The sequence below is a fragment of the Wallemia ichthyophaga genome (assembly GCF_000400465.1).
Source record: "Wallemia ichthyophaga EXF-994 unplaced genomic scaffold scaffold2, whole genome shotgun sequence".
Classification (NCBI taxonomy): domain Eukaryota; kingdom Fungi; phylum Basidiomycota; class Wallemiomycetes; order Wallemiales; family Wallemiaceae; genus Wallemia; species Wallemia ichthyophaga.
The window spans coordinates 500,081-524,830 of record NW_008806275.1 but is presented as its reverse complement, the minus strand read 5'-3'; the positions used below and the strand labels follow the sequence as shown (position 1 = coordinate 524,830).

At 45.6% G+C, this 24,750-nt stretch overlaps 12 protein-coding genes across 12 annotated transcripts; 7 read left to right on the top strand and 5 right to left on the bottom strand.

The window, feature by feature from the left end:
* Nucleotides 1-425: 425 nt before the first annotated feature.
* J056_002217 (Eukaryotic translation initiation factor 3 subunit B) lies at nt 426-2,572 on the top strand (the record flags this gene model as incomplete). The annotated part of the gene is made up of 2 exons (XM_009268081.1): nt 426-2,489; nt 2,540-2,572. The coding sequence occupies 2 exons, from the start codon at nt 426-428 to the stop codon at nt 2,570-2,572; spliced, it is 2,097 nt and encodes a 698-aa protein (XP_009266356.1).
* A 55-nt stretch (nt 2,573-2,627) lies between these two features.
* J056_002216 (Serine/threonine-protein kinase prp4) lies at nt 2,628-4,460 on the bottom strand (the record flags this gene model as incomplete). Its single annotated transcript, XM_009268080.1, has 5 exons — nt 2,628-2,837; nt 2,893-3,149; nt 3,205-3,319; nt 3,377-4,364; nt 4,411-4,460. 5 exons carry the CDS (start codon nt 4,458-4,460, stop codon nt 2,628-2,630), a joined length of 1,620 nt encoding a protein of 539 aa, XP_009266355.1.
* Nucleotides 4,461-4,507: 47 nt separating this feature from the next.
* J056_002215 (uncharacterized protein) lies at nt 4,508-5,398 on the top strand (the record flags this gene model as incomplete). Its single annotated transcript, XM_009268079.1, has 1 exon — nt 4,508-5,398. One exon carries the CDS (start codon nt 4,508-4,510, stop codon nt 5,396-5,398), a length of 891 nt encoding a protein of 296 aa, XP_009266354.1.
* Nucleotides 5,399-5,543: 145 nt separating this feature from the next.
* Nucleotides 5,544-8,057, bottom strand: J056_002214 (Neutral trehalase; the record flags this gene model as incomplete). The annotated part of the gene is made up of 3 exons (XM_009268078.1): nt 5,544-6,517; nt 6,572-7,798; nt 7,844-8,057. 3 exons carry the CDS (start codon nt 8,055-8,057, stop codon nt 5,544-5,546), a joined length of 2,415 nt encoding a protein of 804 aa, XP_009266353.1.
* A 378-nt stretch (nt 8,058-8,435) lies between these two features.
* J056_002213 (40S ribosomal protein S0) lies at nt 8,436-9,332 on the top strand (the record flags this gene model as incomplete). Its single annotated transcript, XM_009268077.1, has 1 exon — nt 8,436-9,332. The coding sequence occupies one exon, from the start codon at nt 8,436-8,438 to the stop codon at nt 9,330-9,332; it is 897 nt and encodes a 298-aa protein (XP_009266352.1).
* A 143-nt stretch (nt 9,333-9,475) lies between these two features.
* Nucleotides 9,476-10,410, top strand: J056_002212 (Haloacid dehalogenase-like hydrolase domain-containing protein 3; the record flags this gene model as incomplete). The annotated part of the gene is made up of 5 exons (XM_009268076.1): nt 9,476-9,749; nt 9,801-9,896; nt 9,950-10,012; nt 10,059-10,218; nt 10,266-10,410. 5 exons carry the CDS (start codon nt 9,476-9,478, stop codon nt 10,408-10,410), a joined length of 738 nt encoding a protein of 245 aa, XP_009266351.1.
* A 1,539-nt stretch (nt 10,411-11,949) lies between these two features.
* J056_002211 (uncharacterized protein) lies at nt 11,950-12,959 on the top strand (the record flags this gene model as incomplete). The annotated part of the gene is made up of 3 exons (XM_009268075.1): nt 11,950-12,232; nt 12,280-12,297; nt 12,370-12,959. The coding sequence occupies 3 exons, from the start codon at nt 11,950-11,952 to the stop codon at nt 12,957-12,959; spliced, it is 891 nt and encodes a 296-aa protein (XP_009266350.1).
* A 68-nt stretch (nt 12,960-13,027) lies between these two features.
* Nucleotides 13,028-13,816, bottom strand: J056_002210 (Transcription initiation factor TFIID subunit 11; the record flags this gene model as incomplete). The annotated part of the gene is made up of 4 exons (XM_009268074.1): nt 13,028-13,146; nt 13,196-13,292; nt 13,341-13,428; nt 13,476-13,816. The coding sequence occupies 4 exons, from the start codon at nt 13,814-13,816 to the stop codon at nt 13,028-13,030; spliced, it is 645 nt and encodes a 214-aa protein (XP_009266349.1).
* A 92-nt stretch (nt 13,817-13,908) lies between these two features.
* J056_002209 (putative exocyst complex component sec8) lies at nt 13,909-17,335 on the top strand (the record flags this gene model as incomplete). The annotated part of the gene is made up of 3 exons (XM_009268073.1): nt 13,909-16,005; nt 16,061-16,330; nt 16,397-17,335. 3 exons carry the CDS (start codon nt 13,909-13,911, stop codon nt 17,333-17,335), a joined length of 3,306 nt encoding a protein of 1,101 aa, XP_009266348.1.
* A 944-nt stretch (nt 17,336-18,279) lies between these two features.
* On the top strand, nt 18,280-19,527 carry J056_002208 (DNA-directed RNA polymerase I subunit rpa49; the record flags this gene model as incomplete). Its single annotated transcript, XM_009268072.1, has 2 exons — nt 18,280-18,325; nt 18,371-19,527. The coding sequence occupies 2 exons, from the start codon at nt 18,280-18,282 to the stop codon at nt 19,525-19,527; spliced, it is 1,203 nt and encodes a 400-aa protein (XP_009266347.1).
* A 92-nt stretch (nt 19,528-19,619) lies between these two features.
* Nucleotides 19,620-21,137, bottom strand: J056_002207 (uncharacterized protein; the record flags this gene model as incomplete). Its single annotated transcript, XM_009268071.1, has 1 exon — nt 19,620-21,137. One exon carries the CDS (start codon nt 21,135-21,137, stop codon nt 19,620-19,622), a length of 1,518 nt encoding a protein of 505 aa, XP_009266346.1.
* Nucleotides 21,138-21,728: 591 nt separating this feature from the next.
* On the bottom strand, nt 21,729-24,712 carry J056_002206 (26S proteasome regulatory subunit rpn-1; the record flags this gene model as incomplete). The annotated part of the gene is made up of 6 exons (XM_009268070.1): nt 21,729-23,087; nt 23,133-23,239; nt 23,287-24,238; nt 24,283-24,447; nt 24,499-24,555; nt 24,602-24,712. 6 exons carry the CDS (start codon nt 24,710-24,712, stop codon nt 21,729-21,731), a joined length of 2,751 nt encoding a protein of 916 aa, XP_009266345.1.
* Nucleotides 24,713-24,750: the final 38 nt, after the last annotated feature.

The following is a 24,750-nucleotide window of genomic DNA, read 5'->3' as shown; positions in this document are numbered from 1 at the left end:
AGTTATCAACGCCTTTTGTTAACGTTAACTGGTTCATGGATAGAATTCCTGGTTGGAAAGGTGGTTACTTGTGGTATTTCAATGGAATTTCCCTCATCTTGACCTTTTTTGTGGCTAGAATCGTTATTGGAACTCACTTAGTATGGCAAATGATTGAATCTATGACTTATAACAGGTACTACCTTTCAACACCCACAATACTCACTTACATCTGTGGAACCATCACCCTATCCACACTCAACTATTACTGGTTCTATCTCATGTTAAAAAAGGTGAAAAGGGTATTGAGTAAATAGTTTCTATTATTTTTGTAGTTTGCTTTACTATTTAATTTACCCTTGAATATTTCAAGTCTCCTTGCTTCAACTATTAAATCTCAAATTCACTTGAATATTTCAAGTCTTCCTTCTTCGACTATAACAACGATGGAAAACCCCGCAGACACCACAGACTACACGGACATCTACGCCAAACACTCCATCGAACCCATCAACCCACTCGACTCTATCGTTGTACTCGATGGAATGCCAATCATCTCCCCAGAAAAACAATCAAAGTTATTCAAAGCTTTAACCAAGGCTATCTCTGCCAAAGCTGGTATTGATGTTAGTGATGACCAGTTTTACATGCCACTCAACCAAGGCAAATCTGATGGCTACATATTCCTCACTCTCAAATCCTCAAATGAGGCAAACACCTTAATCAACAAGCTCGATGATTCTCCATTCGATTCAAAGCACACGTTCAAGATCAACAAATTCTCTCAGATCGACGCCTACCTTAATGCTTCCGATGAGTACACTGAACCTACTATTCCCCCTCACAACCCCAAAGACCATCTCAAGTCTTGGCTTAATGATCCTCGAGGTAGAGACCAGTTCCTCACCCACCTCGCCGACGACGTTCAACTCAACTATAACAACCGCAACAACCCTCCAGAAACCACCCACTCAAAACACAACTGGACTAACTCTTACGTCTCCTTCTCTCCACAAGGCACTTACATTGGTACTCTCCACCGTCAAGGTGTCATTCTCTACGGTGGTCCAAACTTGTCTCAGGTGTCTAGATTCGCCCATCCAAACGTAAAACTCATCGACTTTTCTCCTAAAGAGAACTACTTTATTACCTGGTCAAATGAGCCTATCGTTCTCCCTCCACCGGGTTCTTCTACTCTCTGTCCTTTCTCTCCAGAAGACCAAGGCAACAGTCTCGCCGTTTGGGACATAAAGACCGGCGAGCTTCTCCGCACTTTCCCTACCACCCCAGGCAAGATGCCTTGGCCGCATCTCAAGTGGTCAGGTGATGAGAAGTTTATCGGCAGACTCGTCCCCGGTCAGCAAATATCCATCTACTCAATCCCTGACATGAATCTCGTCGACAAAAAGTCACTTAAGATCCCCGGTGTTGTCGATTTCGACTGGTGTCCATGGGGAGACAAAGACGCGCAGAATGCGCATAGCGGCAAGGGAGTGCGCGAGAATATGCTTGCATATTGGACGCCTGAAGTGGAAAACCAGCCAGCACGTGTAACGTTGATGGCATTCCCATCCCGCCAGATTCTGCGCTCTAAGAATCTGTTCAACGTATCCAGCGCGAAACTCAACTGGCACAACCAGGGTGATTTCCTCTGTGTGCAGGTCAACCGTCATACCAAGACTAAAAAGTCAATGTTCTGCAATCTCGAGATATTCCGCTTGCGTGAGAAAGACTATCCTGTTGAAGTCGTCGAGTTGAAGGATATAGTCACTTTCTTCGCTTGGGAGCCTCGCGGTGAACGTTTCACTATCATCACTCAGTCTGATACATCCAACTCGCAGCAAATGGCACCAGGTGTGCTCGTCAAATCCTGCGTCTCCTTCTACCAACTAGACAAAACTAAGGGTGATTTCAAATTGCTTAAGACGCTCGACAACAAATCCGTCAATACTATCCACTGGAACCCTCGCGGCAGATACCTCGTGCTGTCGACCATCGGCTCTCAATCTAAATTCGACCTTGAGTTGTGGGATGTGGATTATGGGATGGATGAGAAGAAGGAGGACATTGCACAGATTGCCCAGGTTGAATTCTACGGCGTAACCGATATTGAGTGGGATCCTAGTGGTAGATTCCTCGCTGCGAGTGCATCCTTCTGGAGACACCAGGCCGAGAATGGCTACGCAATCTGGGATCTCAAGGGTCAAGAAGTCGTCAAAACGTCTATCGAGAAATTCAAACAATTCCTTTGGAGACCTAGACCAAAAACGCTTCTCCCTAAGGATGAGCAGAAGAAGATTAGAAAGAATCTCAGAGATTACTCTCGTACTTTCGAAGACGAGGATGCAGCCGAAGAGTCGAATGTCAGTGCCGAGTTGCTCACTCAGCGCAAAATGCTCGTCAACAAGTGGAACGAATGGCGCAAATTGTGTCGCGAGCAACTCACCCAGATCGCTGCGGAGAATGCAACAGGTGAAGATGATACTACTGTTGAGGAGTGGGTCGACGAGGTGAGTTTCGGTTATCAACTAACGTGCAGCATCTCACTAATACATGATAGATTATCGAAGAAAGCGAGCAGGTGTTGCCATAAAAATTGCTATAAATATATTCATTTTTCTTCTTCAAATAATTTACACATTATGCACTTATGCAGTAAAGAAAGGATGCCCCAGCGCATCTCTAACGCTAATCCTCTTTTGGGGATCTAAACTGAGCATCTTATCGAGAAGATCAGCAAAGGCATGCAAAGACTTTATTTCATCCTCCTTCATTCCTTTCTGCTCTGCTATCGATGGTATTATCTTATCGCGCAGATCCTTTGTCGGGCGGGAGAAGGGGAGTGTCTTAGCCACCATCTGCGACGCCTGTGTGAGTGGGGTGTCGGGCGTTTAAAAAGGGCGATAAACCTACCTGATTTGTCATTTTATCAACCTCGTTTGAAATAAAATCAAAATGCTCAGTGAAATGCGCATTATTATCAACCTTGCGCGTACCATACACACCCTTCTTGATCATCTTGTGATTGAACTTGCCCTTCAATTCCATCATTTTCTTAAGCATCTCGTTGTTGCTCCGTCCAGAAAATAGTATCTGGCCTGTGTACATTTCGTACAGTGTACAACCAACACTCCACATATCGATAGCTGTGTCATAAGGAAGTCCAAGTACTAAGGGAGGTGTGGTGATTAGAGAGAGGGAGGCATCATCAACACCACTACTCACTAATTTCAGGCGCTCGATAGAATCTAGATACCAAGTAGGGAGTGATATCACCCTCACTCACATCAGCCGCACTACCCAGATCGCATACTTTGAGCAGAGCCTTATTTTCACTCACCTAAGAGTCGTAAGTAAGCTCGGCCTGGGTAGCTCAACACAAGCACGCCGCACTCACCAAAATATTGTCCGGTTTCATATCTGCATGCATCACATTAGCCTTCTTGAGCAGGCTGAGAGCGAGGAGGATTTGATGCGCATAAGCGCGCAGAGCCTTGATATTAATGCCGACATTGGCGCCGAACCGTTTGAGTATTTCTCTTAGATTCATCCCCAGACTCTCAAACACAATACAGAGATGTCCTCTGTGTTCGAAAGTGCGCTCTATCCTCACAACATGCTTGCGGTCTTCCGCATCCAACTCCTTGAGTCGCTCAAGCAGATTGACTTCCTTCAGCGCGGCCTTCTTCATTGATTCCTGGGAGCGGATAATCTTCACCGCATACTCTTTGTCGTGAGCGTGCGTGTCTTTTACCCGCACTACTTTGCTGAACATCCCCACACCCAGACTTGCAAAGACGATGTAGCGATTATTGTCGAGCCTTTCGCCGAACGTGTGCATGTAGTATCCTTCGCTATCTGTGCTGCCATCGATTGGGAGTGATGGTTTTGATGTGTTTGTTGTGGTATGTGATCTTTTCTGCTTCTTTGAAGGTTGCAGCGCGAACATGTCGTCATCGGATGCGTCGGAAGAAGGTGGATTGGGAGAAGTAGTAGTGGCAGTGGCAGTGGCAGTGGCAGTATCAGTAGCACCATCAGCCACACCGCCAGAATCGACATCCTCCCTTCTGTCCAGCGTATAGTTGTAGTCTGCCGCGGAAATTCCTTCGTGTGGATCTGCGACTATTCCTTTGAGGTTTTCGGTGAAGGGGGTTGCGGGGTGTGTGTGCTGTGCCTGTTGTGTGCTCTGTATGCTCTGTGTGCTCTCTGTGTTCTGTGTGCCCTTGTCAAACTTGGCCATTAAAGCGTCTCTGCGTTTCTTTCTGTCTTCTATAGCGCGACGTTCAAGCTCAGATTCGTCTAGAGAGTCAAAGGCGTCATACTCATCGTGGGTGTCCTGGTGCTGGTGCTGGTGCTGGTGCTGGTGTGCTTCTGCCTGTGCTTTACTAGTCGACGAGTCAGCCACTCCACGCACACTGCCAAATAACTCACTCATCCTGCGCCCTTTCCCCACTCGCATTTACACTTTGATATTTATCCATCGACTTGTCAGTTGATAGTTAGTGTTCAACTACCACCACCACCGCCAATGACGCACCACAGCAACACACTCGTATTCACCAATCTCCCCAGCTGCATATTCGACACGCACATCCTCGATATCCTCAAATCAGCCATCGAAGCCCACGCGCTGCGCTCCGATAACGAGCTCTACTCGTGGATACCGCTTGGTTCATTCGGGAGAGCAATAGCAATTTTCTGGGATGCCGGCGATGCGCAGCTCTGCAAAGATCGTCTTGATAGGCTGGCTGTGGGGGGTAAAGGGCACACAGGGCACACAGGGCTCACACACACACCACACACACCACACACACCACACCTCCGCAAACGCCACAGGGCTCGCTCAGACTGCGCTCCTCTTGCCCCCGCTTGGAACCACGGCTTCCTTCTGCGCGTCTTCTCCCTCCCGCCAACACCCACACCCGTATCGACCAAGACTCACAGCGAATTCTTCCTAAGCGTTCCTGGCATAGAGAAAAATTTCCTTATCAGCCCTCCTGGATCCCCGCCTGTGGGATGGGAACCTGTCAAAGAGGATCCACCCAATACTGAGACACTGGCAGAGGACCTCGTCGCTGCGTTGACTACGATACGGGGTGCAAATGGTGCAGACAGTACACAGAATAGTACGGATGATTTAGACAGGATGGATGCTCAGCTCGAATCCGACAATGCATTACCAATCAACATGGACGACGTCACTCACACACACTCCTCACTACCTCCTTTTCAACTCCTCCTCACTCCTCGACCAGATGTCCCCGGTGTGTCTGTAGCGGATTTTGAAGACGCTACTCAACAACAGCAGCAACGACAGGATCAACAGAGCACTCCCACCCACACGCGCACACCCAGCTTAAGTGTTCCAGCTGAGCCTGCCCCAAATACTATCCAACCCACTCCACGGCCGCCTGTGTGATGTGATTTGTTTATGAAAATTTTTGTTGATTAAATAGACATACAATACCAGTGTTCGTTTTATTCATATGTTTGCTTTGTTCGTTGTATTTGTTGTGCTTATCGTGTTTGTCGCGTTATTCGTTACTTCATTAATTGCACCCCTCTTAATTGGAAAATCCTTTGATGGCTTGTGAGACATCGATGGACATTCTCTTCCTCTTATCAGCGAACGGCGCTTCTGCATCGCCTTCCTTCTCCGTATACAGGCTATCAATGTCACCTTTAGCAGCGAGCACAGCGGGAGGAGTTACTGGAGCATCTCTCTCCAATCCCTCACTCTCACCACCCACTCTACGACTGAAGTAAACCTCAGGTGACGTACAAACTGAAAGTGCCGTCTTCATGCTATTCGTGAGGAACGACAGGCCTACTTGGAAAGACGCATTCGACCATCCAAATCCTTCTCTAGGCACGAAATCGAAATCGATCCCCTGGTTCCCATACTCAGCATCGACCATATGAGTGAGACGAACAGCGTCGAATTTCTCCGTAACGGTTCCGTTAAAATCCACAAAAGCTGTTATCATCATATAAACCCATCTATACGCCAACCGCTGAGCGGCTTCCATGAAACCGTAGCGCTCGAGTCCCACCCATGCGATAACCTGATGAGGAGGCCATGCGTAAGGGTAATCCCACTGCTTAGCTGGATTTTCGGGAGTTAAAGGTCCCCTGCTCCTCTCGGAACACGTTGTTATCCCTCCCATCACCTCGAACAGAGGCAGAGCTTTCTCTACTAACGCCTTAGCTTGCGTTTCGGTCGCACAACCTGCCCATAGCGCCCATAGACTCGTCGCCGTCTCGAACGTCGTCTGCTTCTGCGTTTTGGTGTTGTAGTCAAAGTAATTGCCTGCCTCATCGTTCCAGCAGTATCTGTCTAGGCGCGCGCGACGCCCTTTGGCACGCTCGAACCATGGTTTGCTCGTCTGCGTCACATCTGTTGATTTGCGCTTTGGCGTGGAGCTGTCGGTGGACTCGGCGGCGAATGGCGACGGCGTCAACTCAAACTCATCAAACAACTCCAGCTCGTCGTCGAACTGATCCTTGATTGCGAAACCAATATCCACCTCATACTTGTCTGTACCAGTGGTTAATCTTCATGAGCATGAGCATGAGCAGAAGCAGTACTCACACAGCAAAGTATTCAAATCAACTGTTGCCAAATCCGCGCAGCAGTTTTCAAATCTAGTAGTCGTATCATGTCCGCTTTCCCTAATAGCTATATCGTGCAAGAAAAAGTCATCAAGCTCGCTATCTTTAACCTCTTGGTTGTTGTATTTAGTAATAAACTCATCAACCCCCATACCGTGTTTTTCAGCGAAAGGTTCAAGAACGTGCAAGAAATGCGAAGGCTCAGTTTCAGGTGGGATGCCGATAGATGGAGGTCTGAATCTCGATAAACCGGAAACAGGGTCTAATCTGGGCTCAGACATCCACACATTGTGGTACTCCTTGATAGCAGCTCTTATTGCACGCGCAAGCCATTGCTTGTTGGATTCCCTCTCAGCTTCCGTGTCGTCAGGCAGACGGTGGTAGATCTGCATCGCAAGATCGGTGAGGAAGGGTGGCTGAGAGCGTGTTAAATAGTAGCTCCTATTCCCATTCAGTATTTTGCCATAATGGCGAATCTGAAAAACGAAATGATCGACGATGCCTTGAGCGAGATCAATGAGATCGTCAGATATGAGCCCTAAAGCCATGAAGTAGCTATCCCAATAGTAGATTTCGTTAAATCTCGCACCTGGAACAACAAAGGGAATGCCCTCGAGTTGACCATTTGAGGATTCGCGCATTTCTAAAGCCAAGAGACCAGGTTTTGTGCTAATTGAGCGAACAAAAGCGGGATTGTCAGGGTGTGCTGGTAGCATTTCAACACGAAGGTTGAGTTGTGGTTTTTCCTGCGCCAACTTTACATAATAGTCGTATATATGAGGAGCGTCGATTGGAACGTAAATAAGGGGACTTTTCTCGCCAGATCTATCTTTAGGGTCTGAGATCACCTTCTCGAGACCTTTTTTGTCGATAGAGCGTGTAAGATTTGACCAGAAAGTGAACTTAATCATCCTGCTGAGACGCTGGAGAGGATCTTCAGCGAGTCTTGCTTCGTCGAGAAGAATTTGGGAGCGGCCTTGATCTTTAGCGGTTGCAAGTTCTTGGAGAAGGTTTGAGAGCATGTAGTTGCCTCTAATATCGAAAGCGTTGTAGCCGTTAGACGAAGCAGTGCCAAGTTGAAATAACTTTGGGCCAGCGTCGGTGATTGAGATTTGAGAGTTATTGTCTAAATCTTCTTGCTCCAAGATAACATTTAAAGTGTCATTAACGTTTACTAAGAATCTACGCGGGATGTTTGAAGGTTCATCTGAAATGGCTTAGAGAGATGAATTAAACAGACAACGCCACTCACCATGGCTCAATCTCCTTTGGATCGTTGAATTTGGTCTATTGCGCCTAGATTCCATATTTGAAATAGACAGCGTTCTAGTCCTGTTTATAACTTTATCATTAGTATCGTAATATTCATCAGGCGTTGAGAATAAATCTGGCCTGGGTTCTGTAGCGAATGATTTCCTTTTTCCAACCGACTTCTCCTTATCTTCCGGGTGTTTTGACGTAATCATGTTGGTCGTTGTGGTCTAAGAGGGGAGACTGGGATAATTCAAGTGTTTTCAAGTACTTTACAATACTAGAATCTGTATACAAATCTCTATGGCTATTCACAGCACCATTCCCCAAAACGCCTCTTATAAGCACACACAGCACACAGCACATAGCACAATATGATGAGAATAGAATCATCCACAATCCATCACAATCCTTGCAATCTCCTCAAAATCGGCTCCAATTTTTGCTAAATTTATAATTTTTTTGTTGCCCGCGAAGCGAGCTCAGAAGATTTTGGGCAGAATTGACTTCTTGCTCCCGTACCAAGACCAGAAGAAAACAGGTGAGAAAAGAAGGAAATACAAAAATCTAAATCTCACAAAACATTCTCAGCCATGTCTGCTCTCCAAATGACCTCAGATGATGTTAGCCTTCTCTTAGCCGCCCACTGCCACATGGGCGTTAAGAACGTTGAAAAGGCCATGGAGCCATACGTCTGGAGAACCCGTAAGGATGGTATCAACCTCATCAACTTGGGTAAGACCTGGGAGAAGCTCATGTTGGCTGCAAGAATCATCGCTGCTGTTGAGAACCCAAATGATGTCGCTGTCATTTCTTCTCGTCCATACGGTCAACGTGCTGTTCACAAGTTCGCTGCTCAAACTGGCGCTCAAGCTATCGCTGGTAGATTCACTCCTGGTTCTTTCACCAACTACATCACCAGATCATTCAAGGAGCCACGTCTCATCATCGTCACTGACCCACGCGTCGATCACCAAGCTATCCGTGAAGCTGCTTACGTCAACATCCCTGTCATTGCTCTCTGTGACACTGACGCTGCTCTCAAGTTTGTCGACGTTGCTATCCCAACCAACAACAAGGGTCGTCACTCAATTGGTTTGATTTGGTGGTTACTTGCACGTGAAGTTCTCCGTCTCAGAGGCACCATCTCCAGATCTGAGAACTGGAACATTATGCCAGACATGTTCTTCTACCGCGCTCCAGAAGAAGTCGAGGCTGAGCAAGCTGCTCTCGCTGAAGCCAAGGTCATCGCTTCTTCCGGTGAAGGTCGTAACGCTGATGCTGAGGCTGAAGGCGCTACTGCCATCCCTGAATGGGATGTTCAAGGTGCTGCTCAAGCTGGCGCTGTTGACCCAACCGTCGCCGCAGGTATCCAATCAAACGATGCCGTTGACTGGGCTGCTGATGGTACCCTCGGTACCACCGACTGGGCTGCTGAACCAACCGCTGTCCAAGAAGGTACCGCTGCCCAACAATCCTCTTGGGAGTAAACCATCGTGGGCCGAGTTAGCGAAAGTTGAGCTAGCGCACGATAGTAGGGTTAGTTAGAGGGGGGATGGAATGATTTTATCATTGTAATAAAAATGGTTTTATATTTCATTGCTTCTTTGATTCCCCTGCTTGAAAAAATACAATGAAGGCGGCTACGACGACTAGGATGGTTCTGTTTGATGCCTTTGACACGATTCTCAGGCCCAGGCAGCCCATACCTAATCAATACGCCCATGTTTTCCACAAACACGGAATCAATATCAATCCAGACGTCATCAAGTCTTCCTTTAAAGTTGCGTTTGTACAATTGAACGAGAAGGCTAGTAACTACGGCAAGAGTATTGCCTGGACACCCAATCAATGGTGGTCTACTCTTATCAGAATGGTGATAGAGGATAACGTCAGCGTAGCAGACAGTGGGTTCTGAGTGCCAATCAAGTGACTCAAGCTCATTACTGCGATTCCAGTTAATAATACTTCTCTGCAAGTTATTCAGAATGAGCTACTTACTCGATTCGCAAGCTCGGAAGGTTATGAGCCATTTGAAGGATCCTATGAAACACGTGAGAGGGGCTAAAAGGCACAAAGTCGCAACTGAATCGATCCACGCCTGCAGTATCATCCATAAAAAAGTCTGGGTTAAAATGCGGTTTGGTATCCAATTCCGATGAGAGAATAGGTGGGTGTGTTGCGAGTAATAAGTGCGCATCTTACTCTAATCGCAGTATCTGTACTTGAATCTCTTCACCTACGTCACTTTTTCGACAAAATTAGCCTGTCGTATAACGTCGGCTGCGAGAAACCGGATATTAACATATTCAAACACGCTCTTCACTCAAACATACGTCCGGAGGAGGTTCTTTTCGTGGGTGATGAATACAAAGCGTGTGTCTGATCGTTGCGTACCTGACTGAGTTAACTAACCCTCGCAGCGACTACCTGGGAGCGATGCACGCTGGAATGCATCCTTTACTTTTCTATAGAGCAGAGTATCATAAACCGCTTCAACAAGACGTGCTATCAAACATAAATTACGTGCAAAATATTCCAGATGTACTTTCATATATTAAAACCTGATCAAACAGTTGGTTTCCTGTAACAAAAACAAGTCAACCGAGTACATGTTTTTTAATACATGCATGAGCATATTGACCTTGTCATTGCACTTGCTAGCCTCTATAGAGCTCTGTGACCGTCGAAATATATATGCCATTTTTGGCGTCTGTGCATGCTATTTTGTACTATGCCGACCTCTAAGATTTCAATGCTGCCTTATGCATCCCATCACTGGCATCATTCAATTTTTCGAAATACATCTTGTTGAGCCAGACGTGTAAGATTACTTAATGTCATTACTTGTTCCCTGGAGCAAGCATTGAGTCCTGTGGATGCTAAGTATCGGAAAATGTATATCGTATATAGAAGTATGAGTACTTGAGATCTCTGAATTTATGCGATCTCAGTAAGTCAGAAAGCTTTGTTGTAAACTACGAAGCACGTGGAATCCTCGTTATCTGTCCTATAGCGTGATACAGAGCGAAGTCAAATCACAACTTCCGAACAGCCTAAAGGGCGCACATGGAGGCTCAGGGATGCAATTCTGGAAAAATCTTGTAGAGTTCATCCGGGTCTATTTTTGAAGCTCTCTTATTTGGAGATCATCAAAACTCGTAAATCAGACATCTGAGATGAGATAGGTGGTAGTGGGGAAATTCATCTAAATGGATATTGAGCGGAGTGCAGATATAAAAGTCTAGCTAGTATGCTTTAGATCCCATTAGATCATTGATCTAGCCAAAATCTTTATATTGGTAGTACGCGATCACCTCCGCATTTGCTTATCCTTTTTCTGAGTAGACTGGGCAGAAATTTTCGACAGAGTGACCTTTCAAATCAGAAATACCGGAGACGTTTTCCTTACAAGAATAAGACTTCTTTATAAAAGTAGTGTGATCCCAACGAATGTGCCCATGCATCGGATAATTACATCGAGTAATCACATGATCGGAGTAATAATAGCAGCTGTCGAGTATTCTTATAAATCAATCTCTGAGTAACAATTGAGCAGCTTTGACACAAATAATTAACCCCTCATCGCATTTTTCTGACTCGCTTGTATTGCGCACAACGCACAACACTCTACGCACGGATGATTCGTTATTAATAGTGATGTAGCGGTGTGCCGAAATTAAAGTCTCTATTACAACAAGAGGGTGATTTGGGGAAGTAATTAGTATGCGATACGTTGTGAATTCTCAGATATGACTGGCATGCACTGGCATGATCGTGTAGCGTGTTTAGCTTGGCACGTGGTGTGTAGGGTGAGCGAAACATGCAAGCATGCCGATTATGTGTGAGCTAATGTGACTTGTTTCTACTAGCTAAAATATACAAAAGCGGCGAAATGATCTGCGCCACGGCTGCGAAATCTGCACAAGCTACGGAAAAGCCAAGGAGAGAGGTAGAAATGATCGGAGAAAGAGGGATAGAAAGCGAGATCTTCAATGCTGTCAGTGCGTAGCTTGCTAGCAGAAAGAATGCGATTGATATGCCGATGACATCATATCGCTACCGAGCGCTCGAGTTACTCTTCCGTTCCAACAGTGATCATAGAAGATGCAGCTGGTCAGTGAGGAAGAACGAATCGGGGTAAACAGAGACAGCCACCCCTACAGCCACAGAATAACACCATCGCCCATTACCGTCAGCGCACCATCAGATGGTAGCACACTGTCTTTTGCAGCCACAGACCAACACCATTTGGACAGAGAGGAAGCGATGAATAGACTGGGAGATGTTCCCAAGAAAGACAGGAAAAACAAGCTATTGGATTTGTTGCTTATTACAATACAAACGATACTGCCGTCGCTTTTCACGGGCGGAATTAATTTCGTGATAGGTGCGGGTATTTTCAGAAGATCAAGTACCAGCTAACAATTACTACAGCTTGGGGAATGTACAAAGGTGAGTAAAGGCGCAGATTGCAGGGCAGCAGGGCGCAATATAAGAAGACCGCTGACTCCACTCCCACTCCAGACCAGGCACAGATATCGTGGTGGTATTTCCCGTGTCCTCTCAGTGGCGATCTAGCGGTAACAATTTTCATTCAGGGCACATTGACGTATTTTTTCACGACAATAACACTCACGCTCGACTACTACGCACAGAGGCGGGTACCATGGCACGCCTTGCATATTCCAAAGCAATTGATAGAACGAATTCCTCTTCCTGCAGTAATCCTCCTCCCCCACATCCCCATCCCGGCAGGCACGCGCAAGGACGAGAAGCTGGGTTCAGTGGGGCTGATAAAGAGGTTCGTGACCTCACCTAAATCAATCCTCTTCACTGTTCTCTCTGGTTTGCTCAACTCGGCAATCATCTTTTTCGTTGTGTTTCCAGTATCGATTGCTATTATGGCACCGTTGATCGGAGGCAGGGAGAATGTCGCGCATACGTGGTGGCCAGAAGCACTCAAGGGAGTGTTCGGATTTTTGTTGAATATGGTACAGGCCCCTATTGTATCGCTATACGCTGTGAGTATGTTATGCGATAAGCAAGTGGACAAAAGGAGGAGTTTGATTACTTCATATGCCAGCAATACGCCTATCATCGAAAGTGAGAAATAAGATCACTTTTGACATAGAATTAGCAAACTAATCATGTAATTTTATAAATAATAGAATATGTACTGGAATCACCTCACGAATGGCTTGCGATGCGCGCCTTTGTCTTTCTGGTACAGACGGTGAGCTTCTCGTATCTGATCAGCTGAGAGAGGACCTGATTGACCCCAAGATTGCTGGACTTGGCGTGCTAATTGGATTATCGTAAGACATTGCAACGATATTGATCACAAACTCACCCTTCTCTACAATCTCACCGACAAAGACCTTTGAGAAACCAGAGACAATGATGCTGACATTTTGAGATACGCTTTGGTTGAGTGTCTGGTTACATAGCTGGGAGAAAGAGTGAGTGTATGCGTGATGAGAATGAGGCTATTTCACCTTCCGTATGGTACTCTTATTGAGAGCAGCACGCCTATAAACCTCATAACGCTGTAGCTGTTCAGGGGAAAAGTGTTGTAGAAGAATTCTAGGGAATTTGAGTGAATGAATCGACCAAAGACACACATCACTCACCCCAAATCCTCTTTAGCTTTCTTCGACTGCAGCCTCTCTCTCTCAAACTCATCGTCCTCCATCCAATCATCATCAATTTCATCATCGTCGTCTTCTTCTGCTTTCTTTGGTGGTGCGTTGTTTGCAGGTTCTAATTCATTTTGGGGAAGAGTTGGTGATAGAGAAGGTCCTTTGCCTTTATCGGACTTGCGTGGACGACCTCTGCCTTTCTTTGATTCTGGTGAAGGTGGTGGTGGTGGTCCTGGGTGCTGCTGGCCTTGTGACTGTCCCTGTCCCAGTGACTGGCCAGGTAAAGACAATTCAGCTGGTGTAGAAGATCTCTGTCGTTTGTGCGATGACATTTGATTTTTAAATTTCCAGAGATGATGATGGTTGAGATTCAAGGAACTTCTTGTACCCCCACCACCACCATCTCTCCCGTCTCTCATCTCTAATGGACGAAGCTCAAAAGCCTTTTCGTCCAGCGCGCTCACAGCGACGTACACGTCAGCAGACAGAAGCTCCGACAAGCAGTTCAACTAGGCTTGACAATGTTGACGATGGAACATCTGGGGAGATAAACGAGCTACTTAAGCATGTTAGAAATGAATGGGCTTATGTAATGGAGCCAGATTTCAATCCAGTCACTCTCGCTTTGAATTTGTTGGATGATTCTCAATCTAGCGCATTGCACTCGTTTTTGGATACAAAACACAATTTGGAAGAGGCTTTGCAATCAATTTTGAACTCACATAGCCACGCTTTTGATGCTACTAGAGCTGCTCATGATCAATTCAACAATTCGCTTCAATCCACTTCTACAGACATCCACGACTCTCGTTACGCTCTCAAGGATGCACGAGACGGCCTTGATATCCGCAGGCACGATCTACGCTTCCTGTGGTCTAAAGGAGATAGTCTCAAAGAGGCAATGCACACCCTTGACTTGATTGAAGCTGTGCGCTCCGTTCCAGACATGCTCGAATCACTAATCACAGATAAGTGCTGGATCGAAGCCGTGGTTTTGCTCAACAAATCTCTCACCATTGTCAACTTGCCCAGTCTCACCGACGTTGGTGCTATCGTCGATCTGAGACTCTTCCTCCTCTCCCAAGACAACGCGTTGCGGGAGTTGCTGATTGAAGAGCTGCATAACCACGTATACCTCAAAACATACCACACAGACAACCTCTGGAGAGCCTACAAGCCGGAGCTAAACCTTGAAAGCCATGATGACGACCAAGAGCGGAGCTTCAGTAACTATCTCTCCAACTTTTCCAAGTGCACGCTGAGGGACTGGCGGAGAATGGCCGATACCGATACACCCACTCCCACAAAACACACTATACCATCACCCAATCCCAACAATGTAAACACACCATCGTCACCAGCTGTTGATCTATCAGTGAGCGTCGACAACCCCATACCGACAGCGGCTGAAAGCGACAGCTATGTCTATATACAGACAATCCTCGAGGCTCTACACGTACTGCAGCGCGTCCCCGATGTGCTCGACCTCATTCCCGCGCGTCTCCCGCTCGAGATCCAAGCTGTGATCAGCGACACCGTTGACGAGGTGAGCCATCGGAGTGAACGTTTACGCGCCCATACACACACGCACTCGCATACTCCATCCACCCAGTCAGCTGTAACTGCCGGCATTATTTCGTCTCTCTTCCGCACCAGCGATACGGAAAACGCGCACAAAGCACGTGAACTCGACTTGGGTGCTCATATACTACGCGACCTTCTGCACACCCTTTTCTCAAAACTTGAAGCTGTTTTGCGGGGATTGCGGGTGGTTGGTGTGGTTGCGCATCGTCTGCATGGGGCGACGCTATCGCTTGAGGAGATATGGATGCTGGTGCAGCGTGAGGCTGCGACGCTTATAGAGAGCTACCTCATAACAGACGACGATGTTGACAATGCTAGCGGTGGTGGTGGTGTTAATAGTAGTAGTAGTGGTGGTAGTGGTGCCACTAGCCTCGTCGCGTCTATCAATGACGTCCTTCGACACAGCGGAGTGGCTCGAGATAGATCCAAATTCCTTTTCCGTTTCGCTGAAACAGACGGGAAGGCAATGGCTCGCAGTCTTAAGAGCCACGAGGAGGCTCTGTCAAATGTACTCGCTTCTACTATGCCAGGACTGGTCGGGTCGGGGTCGCTCTACACTAATCTCATCGACACAAACGCCGCGATGAGAAGCGAGTTCGATAGGAGCTACACTCGCCTCACGAAATCCGATGCTTTCAATATACCAATCCTCTTTCAGCCAGCGTGTGCATTTGTAGAACGTGCGGTGCATATACTTGGGCTGCACAACGACAACAATGGCAGTACTCACACTGATAATGCACACGTTCACACTCACACTCACACTCACCCTAATCACTCGGACCTGCGCAGTTTGCTCGACACATTTATTGACAAGGTGTTCCTCCCGCAGCTGCAGGACAAAGTGATGGAGTTATTCCAGGGTGCGGTTGCGAGTACGGATGCCTTCGCCGAAGAGACGGACCGGATTGGTGACTCGCCTAAGCCCGTAGTGAAGGTATGTGAGAGCGCGCAAGCTGCATAAAAAGCGAAGTTGACATATCCCCCACCAGTCAGTGTTCGGGCTACTAGACCTAATCAGCCATCTCTCCGAAATGCTCCGCTCGACACCGTTCCACCGCGAGGCATATAGCCGGCTGATTATCACGGTCATTATCCAGTACTACCAGCGCTGCAGTGAGCGCTTCATGGATCTGGTAGGCCGGGAGCGCGACAACAGCAGCAACAACAGCGCAGAACGCCCTCACGATCCCAAACTCAGTGCTAGGTGGGCACAGCGGGCTGAATTGACAGCCTGTCTTACTGAGTTGCTCGCCACTTCGGTAAGTTGGCACTGTGTTATTCGTTCAGCACAGTAACACTAACCCGCATACGCATTCTCATTACAGGATAGTGATACATCAAGGAAGAATGATCTATGCGCCCAGGAGAGTCGAGTAGAGATGGGAATCAACGATGCGAATCGAGTGCAGTATGACGATATGATGAATTCCAAGAAGAAACTCGCAGGACTGGGCCACCTTTTCAGCAGTCTCAAGTGGTTCATCGTCAAATTGTCAGCACTTAAAGTCGCTTCGGAGCAGTTGCTCCCGGATGAAGATTACACTATGGCAGAACGCGCTCCACATAGCTCTACTGATAAAGCCGATCTCCCGCTCACGAGAGATATGATCCTGCGGTTCGAGGCTCTTCTTCAAACATACCATCAGCTGATCGATATGATTCTCTTTACTATGCGTTTAGAGGTGCGCGTCATGGTGGTTTACTACTTCGATGCTGGTCTGCGTAATGATGGAGAGCACAGAAATGAACACGAACATGAACATACAAACAGACCTGACGAATATATACTGCAAATTAATAAACAACTCGTTAAAGTTGACGATGTGGCTTCTAAAACTCTCACTGAATCAGAAAAACGATTCTTGTTCGATGGGGTGGGCATGTTAATGGATAAAATGCTCATGTCTATCACGCGCTCTATACGTTACATCGATCGTCATGGCGCGGCGAGAATGATACGGAATATAGGCAGTCTGCAGCAAAATCTCAAAACTATCATCACATGGCCTGTTGGAATTGACTTTGGGGCATCGAGGAAGTTCTGGGAAATGTTTATGATATCGCCGAGTGAGTGGTTGGGAGAAATCAGACGCTCGGGTAAGATGGACTTTAGCTTTGATGAGTATGAGAGTCTTTTGAAATTGCAGTGCGGCGAAGAAAATGGCGACGGAGTAGAACTTGATAATAAAAATGACAGGAGTAGGAGGGAGTATAATGACTATCACATAGAGTTACATCAGCTGATGATGGATGATGACATGTAAAATAAAAAAATGCAATAAATAAGACATTACAAGTGATTGTAAAAAAATGAAGGGTGAGAAGTGGTTCTAGTTCTTGGTGGGTGGAATGAGGGATAGGAGGAGATGTGAGTTGAAGCAGTTCCTGGAAACGGAAGCAGACTATCAGTCTGAGTGGATGGATGAGTGTCTGACCAAGGGGAGAAAGTAGATGGAGAGTTTAAAGAGGAAGAAGAAGAGTAGAGTCTATTAAATGCGCTGTTGTTGTCTAATTGAGATTGTAAATTTGGGATCGAATGAGATGAAAATTTTAGCTTTCTTTGTTTCAATTTAGAAGCTTTAAGGGAGAGAGTTTGTAGTTGAGATTGACTGGAGTGGAGATGTTGCTTAAGATGATTGACCTTTTCAATTGAAGATAACCAGTGGTGATGCCTTAGAGAGTGTGTAGATTTTATTTGAGAGTGATTATGGGTGGAGGATTGCATTTGATGGTCTAGCTGATGAGATTGAGATATAAGTTTATTCAAAAGCCCTCTCAAACTCGACAACTTGTTTTGTAACTTCAAGTTTGAATTTGTGGATTTAACAAGTTGATTTGAACAAGTGGTTATGAGATTATTGAGGTTGTTGCACTCGAGTTGATCAGATTTCTGCTTTTGCTTCAAGTTGGATAGGAGTGATTGAATGATAAGGCCGTTGTTCTTGTTTATAGATTTGTTTGATTGTTTGAGCTGGATAGTGATTGTTGAATTCTTAGGTAAGTGATCTACAACCAAGCAATCACTATGATTCCAATAGAAGTGATTCCAATCAATTCCATTCACCAATATGCTAACATTTCTATTGGAACATTTAATTTGAAAGTGAGTGCTATTAAATAATAAGCCATGACTACTAGTAATTTATTAGTTAAACTCACTCGCCAATCTCAGAAACTCTTAGGATTTCCATAGTGTTGCAATTCAACCATGTCCACGGAAATTACATTCGATAATAATTTTAGTCCTTCTTTAGGTGGGTCATGAGAATGCTTAGACAACCCTTCTGACAATCCTCTAGCCACTCTATCCTCCTCTACTCCTTCCTCAATCAAATTCAATCAATACACAGACAGCACCGAGAAGAACACTGAGCTAGTTGGATCAGCCAATGAAATTGAATACGTCTCTGAACCTCTATCCACCTCTTCTAGCTACTTGATTGGGTTAAAGAGGAAGCACTCTTCTTCTATTACTCTTCATCCCTCTACTGTCTACCACATACACCCACATCTAAACACTGCTGCTCACTCCTCTTCTCATCTCACTCAGCAATCCCAACATGATCGTTATCAAGCCAGAAACGCTCTCGGTGATGCTTTCGGTACAAAGAAGGCAAAGAAAGCTATCAAAGAAGCTGAACGTAACAACGTTGATATTGAAGCTATGGCAAATGTTTCTGGTTACATTCAACAAGACATTGCAACAAATACTGATGTACTCCCATCACGCACCTCTATTAAAGCAATTGCTGATTCAAAGAGACCTCTGCCAACTTACAATGAATCGGGTAGTAGCTTAGAAGAGGTTTACAACCTATCCAATCTCATCTCTGACCCTGAATTCAATTCCTGCAAAGTAGATCAAATTCTCACCGCATCACCAACATTCCTCACTCAACTCCTCCCAACTCAATCCAACAATAACTACATTCTTGACAGGATAACAGCTCTCAAAGCTAGCAAATCAAACAAGCAATCGAGGTCTAAGATCAGATTGCTTGTGTACATGTCCCACCTTTTCGCCTTCAACGGTGTAGCTAAATCCTCACGTAGCAAGATTGCTGAACGTCTCAACAATCCTCCTCCTGTCTTGTTAGATGGGATTTTCAACAAGTTCACCGAATCGAGTAGAGGTTCTACAAAACACTCCTTCACCACCTTCTCACAGGCAAAGCTGATCAACTGGATCCTCATTCTCGCGTTACACATTGACGATAACTCTGTAGATCCAACGCAACTTGCCAGGGAGTTGTCTATGCCTACTCAGAAAATCAATGACGCTTTCAAGGCTGTTGGTTGCAATCTTGTTCCACTCTCTGCCACACAGCGCGAGAAAGCTGGTACTCTCAACACACAATCTGAATCAACTCAAGACGCCTCCAAATCTGCTAAAAGGGCTGTTCTCAAAACTCCCCTCCAATTCCCCCAAGTTAGAAGAGGTAAAGCGACTCGTTAGGTTTTTTGTTTCGTTTGTTATACATAAAATAGAAAAGTATCCATGTGTTTGACTTATATTATTAATTTATATTACAGCAAATTACAATCCATTTACATCTCCCTATTCAGACGACGTTCCTTGTTTGGTTTTCCGTTGATGATGTCTGGGTAATTGAGCGTCATCTCAGGCACACCATACAAAGCGTAATCTGCAGCCTCAACACCGAGCATAAATGAGTGATCTTGATTGCCTACTTCATACTTCCAAGAACCAAATCTACCTCTAGAAAGTATGTCGTGGTGGTCGAGCACAGGTAATATCTGCTTGAGAGCATCATCTCTACCCAATGATGGTGTCGGGTATCCATGGTCGAAACGCTCGTGGTAGATGGAGACCACTTCATCATCTCCTCTAGACATACCAGTCGCAACAGCACCCTTTATCGTGTCTTGTATTATTGTGTCGTGGTTTACGGGTTTCATATGTGACTCTGAAATTTCAAACATGAGTGACCAGTAAGGACCTGGACGCTCTGATTTGTCAGTCACTGGCTTTGAGTTGTCTGACATTTGGATTGTCTTGGTCTTGTGAGATTCGCCTGGTACGTTATATGGCGAGTAGAGCGAGAAGACAGTACATCTGTAGAATGGACAGTCATTTTCTGGGAAGTACAACCAGCACATTCCCTTGATGTCTGGTGGTGGCACGCCTCTGTAGCCGACACCGACGACGTGAGTGGATGAGTAAACCAAACCATCATTTGCAGCTTTCTTAGCGCCATCAATACCATCAACATTCTTGGTAATTGATAATGTGTAATCGATTGGCATTGTTGAAATGAACTTCTTGTATTTGATAGTCTCACCTGACTTGAGTGAGACTGTTTTACCCTTTGCGTCTATTGAAATGATACCATTCTCTTCACCGAAACGCAAGTAGTTTGGCGAGACAGTCTTGGCAACCGCCTTCCAAATACCACCAGTACCGTCACGAGCAGGGAATTTGAATGTAGCATTAGGACCCCAGTTACCGGCAGTACGCTTATGTAAGACGTTCTGAATCACGAGCTTTGGATTAGGCGCAGCAACACGCTCACCAAGCCAATTGCATTGCATGTGTGTTGTTGGTACGGCCCAGACTTTGTAGTTGTATGGACGCATAAAGATATCAGCGATACCCTCACCCATCTGTCTAACGATCCATTCGTCAAAAGTCTTAGGCTTGATGTGAGGAGTCTGGGCGCGAGTGACTGCAGCATCAATGAGACCGTCAATAGCCTTTGACTGGTCTTCAATTGGAATGACTGATATGTTGTTCTGGTATGGATATGGTACCCATTTGCCTCTAGACTTAACATAGGAAACACGTTCATGGGTGAACCAATCAGATTCATTTGGGAGAGCCTCGTGAATAACATCGTCGAAGTATGCGTAATGTGAGAATATGACGTGTCCACCGACGTCGAAGAGGAATCCTTGATCCGTTTTAGCTGTAGAAGCTAATCCACCTGCTTCTGCTGCTTTATCAACGAGTACAAAATTCGCCTTTTGCTCTTGGGCACGCTTAGCTGCACCAAGTCCAGTTGGACCTGCGCCTGCAATGAGGAGATCTACAGAAGTCGATGCCATTTCCTGTGTGTAGTTAATACCCAACAAATCAATTAATTCTCCGAGTGGCCAATGTGAGTCTTCAACAACGCCGAACGAATCAACTTCGGCGAATACGCGACAAGTGAGCGTCACACGAAATTGAATATCTCACACTGATTCAAATATTTACTCACTTTAATCGTCTCTTGGTCGTACAAGATAAAGTGGCTGCCTTCTTAGGAAGACGCAATTTATACCGACCAACCGCAGCAATCTCCTGGATTTTAAATATCTTTTCCGCAATACCTCTGCTGCGTATTACTTCATTCTGTTTAACATATAACAATTCAATCCTTCTCTACTGATCATACCCATCATTCCCCTAAGCTCATTGCGTCCTCGTAAAAATTTGCCCTTTTATTTGGCGGGCTGTGCTTTACTCCAGAACGCACAGAATCGGAATATTAAAACGTTCTAGGCACTTTTAAAAAAACCCTACAACTCCCGTTTTCCCCTTATCAGCACCGCTTCCAGGTTCGCCAATCGGCGACGAACAGTCTTCGCTCAGAGATCGACGTAAGTAGTCTCGGAAAATTTATAGTCAAATCATTCATTTTCTTACATCTCTTCTTATATCTGCATATTATCATCCTCCCAGCCTGGATTTTTACGCAGAATCACTACATTCTCAAGCACATGGTTATAGCTCAGATACTGATCAGAAGCCAACTCTGCCCTTTCATTATTAGCCATTCTAACTGGAGTCTCGTGTGTCTGAAATCCTGAAATAGTACGTGGTTTTCCTGCTTGTCCTACAACATCTACTGCTTGTCCAACTCTCACCGTGGTCTTGAGTACGTTGAGCTCTTCATCGAGCGTGATTGCCATGCGTGGATACATTGACATGGTCAGATTGTACAACATCCAGTGTGCCTTGTCAAGTATGAATCCTTTTGCGTCAGTAAATGCGATCAGTGTCGACAATAAACCACAGAATCCATTCTTGTCAAGAAGCGTGCGATCAGTGTGGAATGGACTGATTCCTATACTTCCCTTACCCATCTGGATCATTCCTTGAGCTATTCTCACCATCAACAGACAGTCTGGCTCGGTTGCATAGTATGATGCTAATTGTCTAAGCATCTGCGCCAATCTTGCGTTGTTGCTACCTGCACCTACTAATCCCATTGCAAAGATAGCATTGAATGCAACTGAAAGGTCACTGTCGTGCGAATATTTACTAAGACTATCCAAAAGTTGCATCTGTGGGTGTGATGCACTTATAAGTCCAAGTGCTAATGGTACTGTCTTTCTAATCACTGGCTCTCCATAGTGCATCAAGTGGTTGAACTGTCTAATCGACATCTCAGCACCTATATCTTCTCCCATTGCTATAGCTGCTATACCAATTACTGCAAATGATTGATGTAAATCTGATGACTTTTCCCCATCTATATGCTCTGAACAGATATGCAGCATTTCTTGAATCTTCAACACATTCGACGAGCCTGCGTATGAACATATTTCAATCATCGTCTCAGCATATCTTGCAAATGGGTGATCTATTGTCTTGACTGTCTCTACTATAACATCACTGTTATCTCTTGCACCAACGAAGACCAATCCAAGACCCAAAGCTGCGAATCTAGTCCACTTGTCATCTAATGACTTTGGATCTCTTTCCATGATAGCTTGTAAGATTGATGATAATACATCACCATTGCAACTTCCAACGAAGATATATCCAAGTGCAAGTATAGCAACTGATGCGACTTCCATAGACAGTGTTTCATCGACAGCGTAAGGAATTAGCAATTCCATTAAATCTTCTCTTTGTGTACCAGCATACGCATAACCTAATCCCATAATGGCTGATACTTTGATTGGAATAGATGAGCTTTCAACTTGTTCAGATAAAAGTGCGAGTGGTGCGTCGACTTCTGTTTTGATGCCGTTGTGTATAAGACCAGTGGCAAGGAATGCACCTGCCTGTGTACCTGGTTAGACGAGTATATGGAACATATAACAACCCACCTTAATATGATCTTCGTTGGAATAAGTGTACTTATCAATGTGACTCAAACCGACATCTGGGTCCCACAAAAGAGACACACCGAGAGATGCAGTAGCGGACAGCATAGCTTCATTGTCTTGTCAGCCTTATAGACGCGAAGTTATAAAAACTTACCATCATCCTTGTTTTTATAGATCCAACTGTTACCCTCATCGGCATCGACCATGAGTTTGTCATTACCGAAACCAGCATTGACGAAAGCGTTGACGAATGAGCCAGCAAGATTACCTCTAGCTGAATCGACGCTGACGTTACGGGTTTCGAGATGAGTCTTGTAAACGTCGTCGAGGGATCTAGGTTCAGAAATACCAAGGGTCTTGCCGAATTCTTTGAAATACTCTGGAAGTTTTACATTGGAGAGACATTCAAAGAGCTCTCCATCAATCTCCTCGTCCTCATCCTTGATCCACTCAATAGGAACGTGTTGTCTTGCCAGCAAGAAGGCCAACTGCTTCTGCATTACCTTGCTGGAAGGAGACTTGAAATCAGACTTGATGAGATCTCTGTCGTTCAAACGCATAGCCAAAACGATAGCTTCTGGGTAACGCTGGTTGGCGCGGTAGAGATTGTGGGCAACTCTCAAAACCTGAGTGTCATCGGGTTGTTCTAAGAAAGGAGAAACAGAAATGAGGTAAAGACAAGTCTTTTGGTAGTTTTCATTGTCAACGTGTTTGCTGATGTTGTCAATGGCTTCAAGTTCGAGGAGGAGATCGACAGCGTCTGGTTCAGCGTTGTGTCTCAAGAAGAAAGGAACCAATTCCATAGCCAAATCAAGAAGTTGATCTTGGCTTGGTGGCTGAGAAAGCGAAGGAGGTAGCTCTTCTAAGGCCTTGCTGAACGGTTTAATTGGGTCTTCTTCTTCGACAGTCTGACCGACTTCACCGGGTGGGAGGGTTAGGTATTGATAGACTTCGCTGATTTCAGCAGCCAAATGACGGACATACTCGTGTCCCCAAGAGCCAGGTGATTCTGTACAGTGGCCGTGTATTCTATAGAGCAGCGTTTCGCGCTTGCCTGTATCAGAATAAGTCATGGCGAGGACAGAGAGAATTTCAGCGAAAAGAGACTGGGATGGGTTAGCTGCGCGAGTGATTGAAAGATATAGCCCACCTTCTCATTACTACCACTCCAATTCTCGTACAAGTTTTGCAAATCTGGGTAGTGTGGCCGGAGGTACTTAAGTGGTTTTGGAACTGAAGTCATTGAGGAAGTGGCAGTCTTTATGAATGTTTTCAGCGATTCAAGTGCCGGCTTGTATAGGGATTTGTTATCCTCCTAGGAATGCACATACGTCAGCCACATCAACCAGTCCACAGCGAAACCCACTTTAAGCCTATCAACCAGCATTTCCAATTCATTCTTAAGCTGTAAATCTTCCTCTGACTGTGTTATGTGTCAGCCTTGGAACTGCAGTCACCGAATCACCCACCAAATCCTCATCTTGGGGCTTCTGCTTGTCTTTTAAATTAACTTTATCAGATTTATCTGCATCATTTGATTTTATTGGATCTACAACTGCGACTTTCGAATCTTTCGTCATGGCTGCTCGTTTGAAAGGGGTGACGCGTTTCAACAATC